General features: G+C 40.7%; 1 protein-coding gene across 2 annotated transcripts in view; it reads left to right on the forward strand.

Annotated features, from left to right (window-relative positions):
* The first annotated feature begins 3370 nt into the window (after positions 1 to 3370).
* Positions 3371 to 16735, forward strand: part of wwp2 (WW domain containing E3 ubiquitin protein ligase 2) — a 54861-nt gene continuing 41496 nt past the window's right edge. For both annotated transcript variants that reach the window (XM_015965335.3, XM_015965336.3), the window contains exons 1-5: positions 3371 to 3456; positions 5081 to 5162; positions 9050 to 9206; positions 9588 to 9709; positions 10705 to 10842. In XM_015965335.3, the coding sequence (XP_015820821.3) occupies positions 5093 to 5162; positions 9050 to 9206; positions 9588 to 9709; positions 10705 to 10842 (487 nt within the window). In that variant the 5' untranslated portion in view covers positions 3371 to 3456; positions 5081 to 5092. The remainder of the gene's footprint in view (positions 3457 to 5080; positions 5163 to 9049; positions 9207 to 9587; positions 9710 to 10704; positions 10843 to 16735) is intronic.

Genomic DNA, 16735 nt, shown 5'->3' on the forward strand with positions numbered 1-16735 from the left:
TTGCTTAGTGTATTGACCACCATAAATGCACGATACAGGCTTGTTCATTATAATTTCCTCCATCAGCTATATTTGACCCCAGTAAAGGTTCATAAGGGTAAACCTGAAACATCTGATGTATGTTTCCGATGTGCCATAGAAGTGGGCTCCTTCCTACACAGACCTAATTTTTGGGGTCCCACAGGGATCAGTTTTAGGCCCAAAATGTTTTTAAAAAATATATATATTAATGACATTGATTCGGAAAAGGGTAGAATGCCTTCTCCGGGTCAGGGATGAGGTCCTGCCCCAAGTGGAGGAGTTTAAGTATCTCGGGGTCTTGTTCACGAGTGAGGGAAAACTTGAGTGTGAGATCGATAGGCAGATTGGTGCTGCATCTGCAGCGATGCGGGCGTTGTACCGGTCTGTCGTGGTGAAGAGAGAGTGGAGTCAGAAGGCGAAGCTCTCAATTTACCGGTCGATCTACGTTCCTACCCTCACCTATGGTCATGAGCTTTGGGTAGTGACCGAAAGAACGAGATCGCGGATACAAGCGGCCGAAATGAGTTTTCTCCGAAGACTGGCTGGGTTCTCCCTTAGAGATGGGAAGAGAAGCTCGGTCATCCGGGAGGGGCTTGGAGTAGACCCGCTGCTCCTCCACATCGAGAGGAGCCAGTTGAGTGGCTCGGGCATCTGGTCAGGATGCCTCCTGGACGCCTCCCTGGTGAGGTTTTCCGGGCACGTCCAACCGGGAGGAGGCCTAAAGGGAGACCCAGGACACGGTGGAGGGACCTGGCCAGGGAACGACTTGGGGTTCCCCCGGAGGAGCTGGCCCAAGTGGCTGGGGAGAGGGAAGTTTGGGCCTCCCGCCTTAGGCTACTGCCCCTGCGACCCGACTCCGGATGAAAATGGATGGATGGATGGATATTACTGACATCTGTCAAGTCTCCAGAGTGTTAAAACTCTTTTTTTTTTTTTTTTTGCTGATGACACGAATATCTTTGGTTCTGGAGATGATTTGCAATTCCAATTCAAAACGATGACTACAGAAATAAACAAAATAAAGGCATGGCTAGATAGAAACAAATTTTCATTAAAGTTGAAGAAAACTAAAATAATAATATTCAGAAACAGCACATTAAATAAAAATGCAAAAAATGATATAATGGTGTAGAGATTGAAAGGGCTAATGAAAACAGATTTTTAGGTGTGGTAATAGAAGGGAAATTTAATTGGAAAGCACATATTACATACATTCCTTCTAAAATATCTAGAAGTATTTCAGTATTAAACACAACTAAACGGGTATTAGATCGTCCATCACTCCACATTCTTTCACTGTTTTCACCACATTGAAGCAACTGTGCAGAAATCTGGGGTAATAACTACGAAACTACACTAAACTCACTGGTCATTCTTCAGAAAAAGGCAGTTAGAATCATTCATAAAGTACGTTTTAAGAATCATACACATTCATAATTTTTACAAGATCTTGTGGAATATCAAACAGCACATATTAAGTATAAAGCTAAAAATAATCAACTACCAGGACTCATTCAAAACATGTTTACTTTCAGAGAAGGTGGATATAATTTACAAGGTTTTAGTCTATTTAAAATCATTAAGGCGTGTACCAATAGGAAGCACTTTTGTGTTTCTGTGTGTGTGGTGTAGCTAAGGGACAGTTTGAACATAGAATTAAAGCAATGCCCAGGCAGTTCAAACAGGAATAAAAATAATGATTATAAGGAGGTATAAAGAGAAAGAATTTGTTTGATTTGAGTTAGCTTTTGATTTATGGATTTCAACATTATGTTACCTATTTTGACTAGGAGATAAAGACGACAATGAGAATGTGTTCAGTGTAGGATGGATTAGGTGTGATCCGTGGAAAAGGAGTGGGGGTTCATAAGTGTGTACTTCTTCCCACTCCTTTTCAAGCATGTGGCTCAAAGTTGGTGGAAAAAACAGGTAAAAACAAAGTAGATAAGTAAAAATCCAAAAAAGATGTAGATAAGTAAAATTAGCTTTATTTTGATTTTTATTATTGTCCTGTTTGTTGTTGTGTAATCTGTGTAATCCCTAACCCTTCATTCACTTTGTACAGTGCTGCATGTTAGAAATAAAATCACAATACAGTACAATTCATGCCCATGTTGCAAAAATGAGTATACCCCATTTATTGTCTGAGGAGAAAAGCCACACTTAAGACTACAAAATTAGAATTAACAGGCATTCAACCACAGATGAGTTTATGATTAATTTAAGAGGTGTCCAGCACACAGGTGACTATAAAAGGGCATTTTCTTCAGCTTGATGGCATGCCTAACCGTCTGTGTCCACCAGCGGATTCGGGGATTGCGACCACGACAGGCACCGAAGACCCTGCGGCCACAGCTCTGGCCAGCCACCTCGACAATGGAAGCCCGGAACATGGCCCACTCAGACTCAACATCCCCCGCCTCCCTCAGAAAATTTGGGAAGTTCTGTCAGAGGTGGTAATGGAAACTCCTTCTGACAGAAGACTCCGCCAGACGTTCCCAGCAGACCCTCACAATACGTTTGGGACCGCCAGGTCTGACCGGCATCCTCTCCCACCATCGAAGCCAACTCACCACCAGGTGGTGTTCAGTTAACAGATCTGCCCCTCTCTTCACCTGAGTGTCCAAAACATGCAGCCGCAGATCAGATGAAACAACAAAGTCAATCATTGATCTGCAGCCTAAAGTATCCTGGTGCCTAGAACACTTATGGACACCTAGTGTTCATTATGGACTCCCAGTTGCCTTCCTTTGAACCCGTTTGGATTCATTATGGACAATCCACGAGGAGCACAGAAGTCTAATAACAAAACAAAATCAAATGGGGGGGGGGGGGGGCTTTCTCCCCACCACACTTCTCCAGGTCTCAGTCAATGCCCGTGTGAGCGTTAAAGTCCCCCAGCAGAACGAGGGAATCACCAGAAGGAGTGCGCTCTAGCACCCCCTCCAAGGACTCCAAAAAGGGTGACTAGCCTGAACTGTAGTTTGGTAGCCTGGCAAGCCAGACTATATATGTGAATATATAGGCTAGTAGTTTGGTGCATAAGCACAGACGACAGTCAGGACCCGCCCCCTACACATAGTCTCTCACTCACTGGGTTAAACCCCAACATAGAGCCAGCTTCAGCCAAGGATCAGACTGCCAAGATCCCCTCCTTCGGCTACCACCCATCACACATTGCACCTGACCCCTATTATTCATAAAACTAGACTGCTAAAATAAACAAATAAATAAAACAGAAAAACTAGACAGCTTTCCATCCGATCCATATTTGTACCAAGTACATTTTTAATGTTTTTAGCCAAGGTGGTGGTGTTTTTTTTAATATGACCCACAATCCTTTGTGCAATGAAAATATCCATGGTCACGTGGTTTTGTCACTGAGGCGGAAATGAAAGTTCAGTAGCGACAACGGTGGACCACAGCTAAAAAAAGGTACAGAAATTATTACATTCACGCTTCAGTTTTTAGCATGTCAGGGCATTTAATGTCCACCGTTACGGAAAACGAATCAAGAAGCTCAGCTCTTCTCTGTTTTGAACAGATTTTACTGACCCGTCCTTCTGTAAATTCGAGCTACGAAGCTTTCCGCTAACGTTAGCTCTTAAACATCAAGTTAGCTTGATAAAATATGTCTGAACGGAAATGTTGGATGATTCTTCAAAATAAAAGATGTTTTATTAAACTGCGTAATTAATAAGACAAATGCTATTTATATTCGCCTAGTTTGTAAAATATGCTGAGTTTCTTATGTTGATTATTTAATCTAATATAATTTTTCTGTTAGTAGTTTTAAGTAGATTCTCGAGAAATTTACAGCATCATACATGCGCATATCATTAATTGACAATTTTGCGCGAATATTTGTTATTATATTTACAAACGAATTAATAGATTACGTCTATATAGACTTTTTTATTAGCTTTGATGTATGTTGGCGACGGCGCACATAAATCACAAATGCTCAAAATCTTCGAGGAATATTTTAGTTTGAAAATAATGACCGGAAGTGTCAAGGTTTCCCAATCCTTCATTGACCGTGATGTAAAGAAATACCTTTATCATCTTCCGTGTTTGTGTTTTTAGACTTTCCGGTTAGGGTATAAATGGAAGGCAATAGATGCGGTTGTTTGTTGTTTACCTTTTAGTGTAATGCTCAGACATGTTATGCTGAGACAGTGTGTCTGCTTGTATGTAGCTGGTTTCCCTGTATTATCTTGACAGGAGATGATGTTACCGCTTATGTTGTGGTAATCCTCATCCGATCGTCCGCAGCTACACAACGTTTTAGTAGTTAAAACACCCACATATCCTTTACTTTATGGCTAAAATACATAAGGCTCAGGATTTTGTGTGGTCTGATTGAAAAGCCAGCTGCAGTCACCTTGGTGCAGCAAAAACCTTGACCTTCCCCATATATAGATGTTTGTGTGTGTGTGTGTGTGTGTGTGTGTGTGTGTGTACTTTTGTCGAGGAAACTAAGAAAAAAAGAGATTGCTCAATATCAGTTAAAATTTCTCAAGAATGCATCTTTTAAAACTACATTTAAAGACACAAGGAAAGGCTCAAGAGTGTTTAAAGAGTGTAATCAGTATCCGAATAAGGGACTTATTGGCTTGTTTTTAAGATATTTTCCTCGATTATTCTTTGATGGTCATTTAAACCCTACAGACTCACCAGGATCGCTCTAGAGTTTAGCTGTATATAATGTAATGCATTCCCCGTTGAATACTGTTCCAGAGAATATTGTGACTTAGTCCAAGGTGACTCTGCAGGAACAAATCTCTGCAGTGAGTGACTGACATTGATTAAGCCACACTATTTTGTGAATTGTAATCTTTTATTTTTTATTTGTTATTGAAAAAAATAAAATAAATAAAGTAATGCTTATAAAATATACATCAAAACATTAAATAAGGGCAGTTGTGAGTTTGGAAAGTGAAGACCCCTACACACACACACACAGAGGGGGAGATAAGTCATTCATCTGAAATAATCTCTGCGTGTGAAGTAGGGAGTGTATTTTGTAATATATTGTGTATTTGTTGTTGTGTTGCAGAGCTGTGATGTCATGGCAGCTGCCAGTGTGACCAGACCTGGCAGTGCCCAGACCACAGAAAAGTCTCAGTTGATTCTGAAAGGTAACATGGTTTAGTCACCTTATCGAGCTGTTAGGCAGTGAGAAGTAAAATATCTGTAGTTTTTATTTTACATTAGCTAGAACTCATCTCCACACATTTAAGTAACGTGTTTACCAAAGCTGTGTTTACACTTGAAAAAAATAAAGAAAACAAACTCAATACCCATTAGAATGAAAGCCAGTAATAAAGAGATCAAATCATCCGGTGTAGAATAATAAGTGACTACACACACACACACACACACACACACACACACACACACACACACACACACACACACACACACACACACACACACACACACACACACACACACACACACACACACACACACGCAGGTCCCTTAATTGCAGTAAAGCTGCACATATGACCTTTTTCAATCTATCTTTGGCTTCATGGCCATGATCCAAGGTGCAGAAAAATCTACTTGATTTCTTGCTAAACTTAAACTCCTCATTCAGTTTCGTAGTCCCAGAGTGTCGGCCCTGGCACTGGGAGATCAGGGTTCGAATCCCAGTCAGTTCAAAAAATGGGACCCAGTGCCTCTCAGCTTGACACTCAGCTTTAAAGGGTTGGATTGGGGTGTAAACCACCAAATATTTCTCAAGCGTGGCCACAGCTCAGCTCAGCTGAATTTCACTAGTGTGTGATGACTAATGGAACTTTACCTTTAACTTCCTATTTATCACGCTGGATGAGTGTCTGTGGTTGCAAACATCTGGTTCTGCAATCTCCTTGAGTCACGGTGTGATCTACTTTATCTTCCTACCTTTACAGACGCAGCAGCTCTACAGGTGTTTTGTAGAAAAGAGTGACTCTGCTGCTGACTGTCATGTGCTGTGCCATCCCTGTCGCTGAAAACAGCTGCACACCGAGTACATGACTTGAAATATGAGCGACAACAAAGCTACTCTTACATTCATTCTTAATATTAACATGTCTCTTATTAATGTACTTCCTAAAGTGATGTTTTATGGCAAGCAAACTAAAGAAATGACATAAATACGGAAAAAAAGAGATGCAAATTATTTAAAAAAACTTAAAGGACAACTCTAGTGTGTTCTTTTTTTATGCATTTTTAAAGTATCAAATCGGGACTCAGTATCGGCCAATTCTTAAAATCAAATGACTCGGAATTGGATTGGGAGTAAAAATCATGATTGGACCCCCCCCCAAAAAAAAACAAACAAACAAACAAATAATATAAATGTATACTGTATATATAAAAAAAGGCTGTAGAAACACGTGACATACTATAGAACAATGATGAAAATATTTATATTTTTGCTCATCATCAGTTACAGATCTGACCTCAACCTTTGTTTACTATATCTGCTTATCTTCCTGCTTCCTTTACCGCTGTCCACACCTTCGATTTTACTGCATCTGGCGTTTGTCCACCCTTCTGTTTTAATCCATCCATCCATCCATTTTCATCCGCTTATCTGGAGTTGGGTCACGGGGGCAGTAGGCAAGAGGCCCAGACTTCCCTCTCCCCAGCCACTTGGGCCAGCTCCTCCGGGGGAATCCCAAGGCGTTCCCTGGCCAGGTGAGATACATAGTCCCCCTACCGTGTCCTGGGTCTACCTTTAGGTCTCCCCCCGGTTGGACGTGCCCGGAAAACCTCACCAGGGAGGCGTCCAGGAGGCATCCTTACCAGATGCTCGAGCCACCTTAACTTGCTCCTCTCGATGTGGAGGAGCAGCGGGTCTACTCCGAGCCCCTCCCAGATGACCGAGCTTCTCATCCTATCTCTGAGGGAGAGCCCAGCCACTCTGCAGAGAAAACTAATTTTGGCCGCTTGTATCCGCAATCTCGTTCTTTCGGTCGCTACCCAAAGCTCATGACCATAGGTGAGGGTAGGAACGTAGATCGACCGGTAAATCGAGAGCTTCACCTTCTAGCTCAGCTCTCTTCACCACCAATGTAAAATTATAAAAGTCATATTTGTTTTTTCAGATAATCAGAGATCATCAACCAGTTTAGTTATTTTTTATTTTAAGAAGTAATTATTATAATGTGTATTTTTCATTTAGCATCAGTTATTTACTCTCTTGGCCTGGTGCATTCCTCAGCTTCCTGATGAACAGTTCAGCTCTTGTCGGACAGAAACGTGCTGCAACAAGATTCTGAGAATGTGTGAAAGAGAAGCCATCACTTTAAGAGCAGCACATCATACATTTGTCCATTAGAGGGCGCTGTTTGTTTGTGTTTGTTTGGTGTTTTACATCTTTTTCTGAGAAGACAGAAAATGTGCCTCAAAACTTTCTAAGGACTTTTTGTATTTCGGTAAATCCTAAGTTCTTTGAAAATAGCATTTACTGTAGTTTGTGCTGAAGTTATTATTTTAAATTAATGTTTCTTTAAATTAGCTCAGGCAAAATGGTTTTCTTGGTAGGAAAAATATTTCTTTATGAAAGATTTGCATGTAAAACCAAATTAACACATTAAACTCTAAAATATCTACAAAGGTTTAACCTATTTCAATAGGATTAGAGTCATATTAGGAAAATTCCCAACGTTTTCAAAGGATGTTTATTAGAGGTGCTGAAAAAAATCCATTCAAGTCTGAGTCGGGATTCTTATTTATAAAGATTCAGAATCGATTCCAGGAACTCAAATATTTAGCATGTTACAGGTTTGAGATGCACTTTTGTATGTTTTTTTAGTCTTTGTTAGGAGAGTCAGTACTCCGTTTACTTTTGTCGTCCCATAAATTGGGATGATTTATTTTTGAATCTGCTGAATTTTTTTCCATACTCAGAAATTTGAGATATTCTCATATTTATTTTCTAAGTTGATAAGTGAGTACTCAGGATTACTCATGTGTTTATTTGTAGTTATTGATAAATGAGAGAAAACATTTTCCTTTGTAAGAAATCTGAGACACTTTTTTAAACAGGTTGAGGACTCAAATGTTAAACTTGTTCCTACACATACTTGAAAAGTATTTGCCCGTATTACTTTCAAAGCTACTGTTAGGCAACTACAGATTTGTTATATTTTACAAGGTAAGCAAAAATAAATGCTGCCTTTTGGTCAAAAGATTGTTTCTGTTTACAGTTTTAGAATCACTTTATTTATTTGCGTTTTTGGAGCACGACCAGTTTAAAGTCAAATAAAAATGTCCCATAGCTTTAACTAACTTGCACAACAAAGTAGTTCATCCTGGAGTTGACACTCTTTGTTAATACTGATTGTGAATCGATTCTGAATCGAATCTGCACCCCGAGAATTGGAATCGAATTAAATCGTGGGTTGCTCTGAGAGTCACATCCCTAATGTTTATAGGGCTGGGCGATACGGCCTAAATCAATATCACGATATATTGAGGATTGCACCTCGATAACGATAATGGACGATAACTACGGGTATGCGCAGAAACAAAAGTTGTCCACTAGATGGGGCTGTCACGTGTGTTGCTACAGCTTCTTAAAGGGACATGAACGCCGCCAACCTACACACATCTTTTCATTTTTTTATTATCATATTTATTGACGTGGGAAAAATGATCTCGATAAAAGTCAGAAATTCCGATAACAATAAATTTTCCATTTATGCCCAGCCCTAGATGTTTATATAAAAAAATCTACTTCCCCCATTTATAAGACCTACATGAAACTGGTATTCGTTTAAATCCATATCTGTTTTACATTTAGCAATCTAGAAATGTGTGTATTTTTATTTTTTTGCGTTTTCAAAGCACAGTTATTAAAAACATTTCATAAGTGTCTAAAATGCAGAGATTTAATAATAGCAAAACCAACAATCTGCTAATAAAAACCAGTAAAAACCTGAAAATTCCAGATTATTTTCCATCAAATGCAGCAGTGGTAGAAAAACGTGTTTTTTTTTTCCTGCTGACGTGCGTGTTGATGTGACTGCAGTGGTGTCAGCGAAGCCCCAGTCTCCCAAGCTGCCGATCCGCCACTCTCGGCTCAGCTCCTTCGTTGAGGTGACAGCTGATGGTCTGACGAGTGAAACCAAAAAAACAGGCAAACGCACCGGACACCTGGAGCTGCAGTGGAATGAAGACCTCACTCTGTGAGAACAACACGCACGAAGCACATGCGAGCACACTCACACATATCAGAAAAACAAAACAATTATATGTTAATTAAAATCTATTGCAAGTGAGGTCCAGTTTTACATAAACTCCTCTGTTATAGAACTGCTAGTTTTGGTTTATCTTCAAATTAAAATAATTTCATTCTGGTGCATAAATCAAGTTTTTTAAACGGTTCGTTTCAATATTTCACACTGAAATATGTCATTCGAAGGGAAACATATGGATTTGAAACAGAACTCTGTTTTCTGCAATTTGTGTTGAACTGATCTACTTAAAACTCATTAGAGAGTGTGTTAGAGTTATACCAGGCCTCTGTTAATTAAGAGTGTGTGCTTGTGTTTCCTTGTATTCTGCAGAAATGTAACGCCCCAGAGTCGTCTGGACTTAAAGTTGTGGACCTGCCACACCTTGAGAAAGGAGCTGCTGGGCAGCGCCACCATAGACCTGCTGGACACACTGCGCACACACGATGGCAAAAGTAAGAACAAAAAGCCTGATCACGTTGTTGTTGGTGTAAATGTCTCCCTTATCTAGGAGCCCTTGAATAAAAGACCACTGGGCTTCTTTGGTTGTCTCTTGATGAAGTTCCACGTCATTTCTGAAAGGCGTATGTTCCGGTTATGGATTTATAATTTAACCCTAACCCACTTTGAACATCAATTTGAAAACTCAGAACTGGAACCTGTCTCAAACTAAGCAATCTCCTTTTTTATTGTTTGCTTCAAGTAGAAAAACTTTGACTATATAATCTTGTCATTTCCTCATGAACAGAACCCGTGTTCTGCCTGTTCGGGAACAATTAAGTATTCGCCGCATCAGTTTGAGTTGTATTAATGTGACATCAGCTGAAACACGTTAATCGCTGCAGCACTTTTCCAAAGAAATGCTCCTGACTTAGTTAAGTCCAGATGGCGAGGTTTTTTAAAATGATTATTATTTTGGCGAGGCGGTGTGGGTTAACACTTCAGTTAGCAACAGTTCCACAATATTTTACAGCTGTTGCTGCAGATTTCTGCTGCTGGATTCAACTAAAAGGTCTTAATGACAGCAGGCCATTCCTGCTTATAATATAATATTACTGTATATTAATTATAAAGAAATAATAGATTTGTATGTAGTTGATCAGATGATCCATTCTGCATGCTTGCTTAGTATGAGGATTGCTGTAAAGACTGACACTAGTCAGTGACTTGGTGCAGCGACTGTATTGGAGTGTTTACTGTGTGAAGTACTTTGGGACAACTCTTGTCGTGATTTGGCGCTTTATAAATAAACTTGAATTGAATTTAATCCACTTTCTGGGAAAAGTGTAACAAGCGAGCTGATGATCCAGTTCCCTTCCTCCATCTTTCCTCACCTTCCTTTTTTTTTTTTTACCTGTAAAAAATTTCTTTGTCTCACCAAAAGTTTCTCCTCCCTTCAGTCACTCACCTTTTTACTTTGTGACCATCCATCTGTTCTTCCTCCCTCCAGTGGAGAACGTTCAGCTGAGTTTGGTGCTGCAGACGGAGAACAAAGGCTCAGTTGTAGCAGGAGGCGAGCTCAACGTCTGCCTGGACGGCATGGCTGTTGATCTGGGCTCGCTGCCCAATGGCAGCACAGCAGCAGACAGTGAGTCCTGCCTTTACCACACACACACGTGCACACGCACACATACACGCACGCACACACGCACGTGCACACACACACACACACACACACACACACACACACACACACACACGCAAAGTGAGGACCAAAAAATGTCCTCACATTGTAGGGAAAATGGTCCTCAGTATGTAGTATGTACAAGAACACACACACTGAGACCAGTGATTATCATGTTTTATGGAACCCACAGCCTTGTTAAGTTGAAAGGAGCAACAAAACTAAAATTTAGGTTTTAAAAGTGTAAAACAAAAGAAAATAGAGCACCAGCCAATACAAACCACAACACGATACCAGCCAAAGATAATAAAGTAACCGATTACAAATACATTTAGAGTACCCATGTAATGAGCCACGGAGAACTGAGTTGCAGACCAAAGCTCACAGATGACGTTTTCTGTTTTTTTACCCATCAGTAAAGATTTTTAGTGCAAACATAAACACGGGCTTCCCACAAAAATGCAGACAGTCTCATATTGCAGAACACACCACGATATTAAACGCTTTCTCTTTTTCTCACCCTTTCTCCTCCTAATTTTCCTTCAATATTCAGTAACATTGCAGCAGCCACACACACACACACACACACACACTTGACATGTAGAGTATATGAAAAAATGGACTCATGCTTCTGTTTGTGCATCTTTAGGAAAATGACTCATTGTTTCCATATTTTTATGACCTTTCCTCTTTTGCCACATGGGCTTTAAATTAATAGTTGTATTGTATTTGGTTTATTGAACAAGGACAGCACAAAAGACAATGTTACATGTAATGGCGATGCAACCGTTGTTTGGTACAGAGGTTTTCTAGCCAAAGGCTAATTTGCAAACCTAGTCCTTGGTTGGACTTTTAGGTAAAATCAAATAACAGCATTTATAACATTTGTCATCTCTCTTACACACACACTTTATGCCAAAACACTCTTTACGTTTTTTCTGCTGTTTCATTAAAACAGAATGTGCTGTCGACTTATATTTTGCTGGTTTTTTAGATACCAAAGATGCTGTGAGTCAGATTAATTATGTAATCTTTTTTAATCTCAGCCGTGGTTCTGAGGTTATCAGCTGCTATAAATTCACCACCTTGGGTGCACGTCTGCTTAAATCCTCCAGCTGTTCTGCAAGTCTTCAGGCTAATTCACGTTCCACTTCTGGTTATCGTATCCCACAAGCAGTGAAAGATTTTTAGTGTCTGAAATAAATGCACAATTTGCTTGCTGTAATTAAGTCTGCAGCTTGAGTTTCTCTGCTGCAGAGTCACACCTGCCAGCAGTTAAGACCAGTCTATATGTGTGTTTATTCATTTCAGCAAAGCCTGGGTTTTAGTCAAGAGTTTGACTAATGTTTGAATCATTTTTCTGTTGTGCCAAAACCAACATGTCAAGGATCCTGTTCAACTTAAAGTCACCTGATACCTGAAGAATATTCTGATTCTGTGTAGCTGCAGCCTATTCACCTTGTAGCCATAAACCTTTACATCAGCATGGGAGAACATCTAATCTCATTACAGGACTCTCACAAGACCAGTCAATCAGTGGAGGAAGGCTTCAAGGCATTCACATTGTCAGTCAACACAATTTTTCTCTTCCATGCATTGCACTAACATTTTACGCTGCTCTAAGGTCTGGAAGCAGAGACACTGTTTTTGAGCTGCACTTAAACCTGTAGCCAAGTCCATGCAACATGCACACACAGCTTTTTATGTAGCGTTGCACAGAGACCACAGTGTGTCCTGCTGAATGGACACAGGGCCAGCAGTGAGGGCCGAGGCCTGCCACCACACGGTCGTATAAATGTGTCTCTTTGTGAACGTTTGGATATGAAGAGTTCATTCAGAGGCACCGTGTGTCTTCACAACGACAGCAGAACGGAGGAAACGGATCGATTAATGCCTTGAGTTACGTTTGGGAAGAGCAAATTTAAAGGAGCAATCTGTAAAAGTTACTGCCATCTGGTGGTGATACTTGAAATAGCAGCTGTCTCAAATAGCCTTTTACTACTATGTACTAAATATTAAATATAGTTGTTAGAATATCATCGGTTTCCACTTGGAAAAGACACTCATTGTGTCAGAAGGCAAAAAGAAATCTTTGTTATGTTGGTCTTACGGTAAAAGACCAAATGCATTTTTAAAAATGTTAATTTTGAGGCAGTTAAAGTACCTGTCTGTATTTTTTCTTTTATCTGATGGCTCCATCTAGTGCCATACATGTGTATCTCACCTACTTTTCACTTCCGTATTTACGGTCAAAAGCAACGCATGTCGTTCATGAATGCGCTCCTCTAGCCAACTAAACAAAGCTAAAACACATTAACTTATAATTATTATGCTCATGTTATGTTGTTTTCATATATTTATATTTTTAAAACTTTCTCTTCCATGAGAAAGGTCACCGATTCTGCAACAACTGAGGTACGTCCTTAACTCATTCGCCGCCAGCCGTTTACTGATCAGAAAAGCCCTTCGCTGCCAGCGTTTCTCACCGTTTTTACTGTTTTTTAAGAGTCACAGGATGTTGCACGCTAGGATGATGTCAACGCCAAAACAACCAAAACAAAGAGTAGACTCACCTCTTACCTCAGGAAGAATCCGCGTGTTTCGAGCGTTATCCGTTCTTTCATAATCCGTTGTTGAATTGTGATCGGCAGAAGCTTTTCCGGTTCGCGCCCCACTTTTTTTACAGCAGCGGCCCAAAACGATCTCTTAACACATGGATGTTCTGCTTCCTGATCATGTGACGTGTGACGTACGCGGATGAAGATCGGCTTTAGAGCTGACATGTTTGTTCTCACTGTGTGGGGGCTCGTCCGACGCCCACACAGTAAAAACATGCAAATGACGACTTTATTGGCAGTGAATAAGTTAAAGTGACAATGTGTATTTTTCCTGGCAATAAGGTGCAGTAGATACTGGCAGTGAGTGAAGAGGTAAATGTGTAAAGCAACATTTAAGAATGGTGAAAGTTTTGTTAACGTTTGTTACAAATCAGTAAATGCATTTTGTCCTCAAGAGCTCCCGTACACGGAAACATGGCATCTAGTATGGCATCGCCCAGAAACTTAGACCCGCTCCTATGTATTTTAGACCTGATTTTTATGGTTACAAAGCCATCAATATTTTTCAACAACTGAGCATCATTTCATTCATTTTCAACAACATTTTGACGGATATTTCCAGAAATGAATGGTAAAAACTACACATTGTGTCTTTAAATGCTTGAGCACGCTCTGTGATTGGCGTCTGTACATTAGCGGTAATTTAACACTATTGGTTGCTGCTGACCAGTGCTCACTTCATATTGCATTGAGCTCTGTGGGATGGGGGGGCTCAGCAAAAAAAAAAAAAACTACTTATCTCCTACATTACACCACAGTACATGATAAGACAATCACTATAATGGATTTCTGAAAACTCATGCATCATTTCTGAAAAGGGAAAACTCCAGACAGCAGCTTTAATAAAGGAAATGGAAAATTTTTAGCTGCACTTCAGAATTGTGAGAATACAATCACATTTATGAAATGGTGACAGAATCTGTATCTAAATTGTGGGTCATTGCCTTAAAGCATGAAAAACACACCAAACGAATCCTAAAGTATTGTTTCCCTTAAGTGCAGAGTGTGGCGAAGTAGGGGAGCGTGTTTCTGAGCTGAAAGCGTCTAACCCGGTGAGATCTGTTTCACCCTCTGGTTTTAATGTCCGTAAACAAGATGCTTCGTTTCTTTCCAAACCAAGTGAATCATTTCCCCTTTTCCAGTCTTTGGTGTCCATCTGAAGAAGTTTATCTTCTGGTTAAACTTTTAGCATAAAATTGAAGCAGCATGTTTCGGTAAAATATGGAAGTTCTCCTTTAAAGGTGAAACCACGACTCACAATGCAGGCAAACGGCTGCCGTAACGAGTTGTTAAAATGCAGTTAAAGCTGCAGCGTGCGTGCAGGTTAAAGGTTAACTTTCAATGGTTGGAGCGCACCTTCCCCCCACGTCTCGTTTGGAGTCTCGCCACACACATAATCACCGACATCAGGAGCGCTTTTGTCTAATTTGTTTCTGAGGATTGCGTAATTGAGCCTCATTGCTTGCAGCTCACCAGTACAATCGCCTCCTGTGATCCCCAAGGGTTGTGCATAGGTGGAGGGTTCCTCCCCTGTCTTGCAGGGATGTAGATGACAAGGTCAAGTGTGTGTGTGTGTGTGTGCGTGCGTGCGTGTGCATGCATGCTTATGTGAGCTGGATGAATGTAGTGCATACAGATAGAGGTGTGTTGCCTTTTGCCGTGTCAAGGCACCCAGTGTTCCCGTTCTGAGTGTCGCTTTGTCAGTTCCAAGTTTTTACTCATTTTTTCTGGCAGCTCGTTACGAGACACACAAACACACTCTTGCATGTGGCCAGCTTCATAAACAAGCTCTTGCATTCAAAGCTGGTGAGCAACAGAAGCCAGCGCAGAAAGGTTTTAACTCTGGAAATGTTGGCCCTCTCTGCTGCTGTTTGATTCTCGCGCATCAAACTTCCTTTTCCACACAAGCAGGAGACACTTACGCAGGCCATCCAGACCAGTGAGTAACAGCCACCAATGCGCCGTGCTACAATCAGTGCGTCAATGAAGTGAGAGTGCCGTCAAGAGTCCCCGCTAAAGGAAATGGGTGTTATTTTGTCTGTCTTTGTCCAATAACTAAAATAAACTCTTAATGACTTCCTTTTAGCTGTTTCCAGTCATACTTCTGCCCTTTTTAATCTAAGGCTGCTGATTACCAAAGGTGTTGAGACATGTTGACTCAGCCAGGTAGTGGTGGGATCATAAATCCTGATCATTACCAGAGCAGTTTATTTTCAGTAAGATGCTCCAGCCTTCTGCTGATTCTTTACGTTGGGAAATCCCAGGTAAAACGATGAGATGTGAACAGATGATTCAGAAATGTCCTTTACAGATTATCTACAGATTAATGCCAGTAACAATCCTAAATCCAATCCAATCCAATCCAGTTTATTTCTAAAGCACTTTAAAAGACCCAGCACAGGAACAAAGTGCTGTACAGAAAGTACATTAAAACAATTGACTAGACAGAAAACAGCAAAGATAAATAAAACACATGATACATAAAATTAAACTAGCCCTATATTAAAAAATAAAAACTTGATAAAACTTGATAAAACCGGATTTGAATCACCTAAAACAGCTAAAATAAAAATAAAAAATAGAAACCAACATCTCACAAGGTATTAAAAGCCAGGGTAAACAGGTGTGTTTTCAGGAGTGCCTTAAAAACAGATAAGGAACTGGCCTGTCTTATCTCTAAAGGAAGTTCGTTCCACAGTTTTGGAGCTGCAACAGCAAAAGCGCGATCTCCTCTAAATTTACGCTCAGTCCTGGGTACAATCAGGAGCAGCTGATCAGCAGACCTGAGAGAGCGGGAGGGAGTGTAAGGCTGTAAGGAGTGTAAATCTATAAAAGTGTTAGATGACTGTTACAACACAAGTAAACCAGCGCTTTTCTAGCTGCAGATCTTAAGTTCAGGTTTCTGTTCGGTTTACTTGCAAAGGTGTTTGTGCAGGAGCACACACACAAACACACACCAGACCAGTATTAGACCTGCGCCGCTCTGGGGGATGGAGGGGGTCATGGGCTCGGTGAGCAGGCCGTGACACAATGGCTTCTCCTCAACACCACTGTTTATTTTTCCCTATGTCCACTGGGTCTGCACACAAGAGGGCCTTTCATTGCCACAGCACCGAACTCTGTGTGTGTGTGTGTGTGTGTGTGTGTGAGCTGTTTGCTTTACTCTAGATAGCAGGGCGTACTGTATCTGTGTGTAAAGTGTTTGCGGCGCTCGCGCCTCCGGTGTGAGCGTCTCTCAC

This window comes from Nothobranchius furzeri, chromosome 4 (assembly GCF_043380555.1).
Source record: "Nothobranchius furzeri strain GRZ-AD chromosome 4, NfurGRZ-RIMD1, whole genome shotgun sequence".
In the NCBI taxonomy this organism is placed as follows: Eukaryota; Metazoa; Chordata; class Actinopteri; order Cyprinodontiformes; family Nothobranchiidae; genus Nothobranchius; species Nothobranchius furzeri.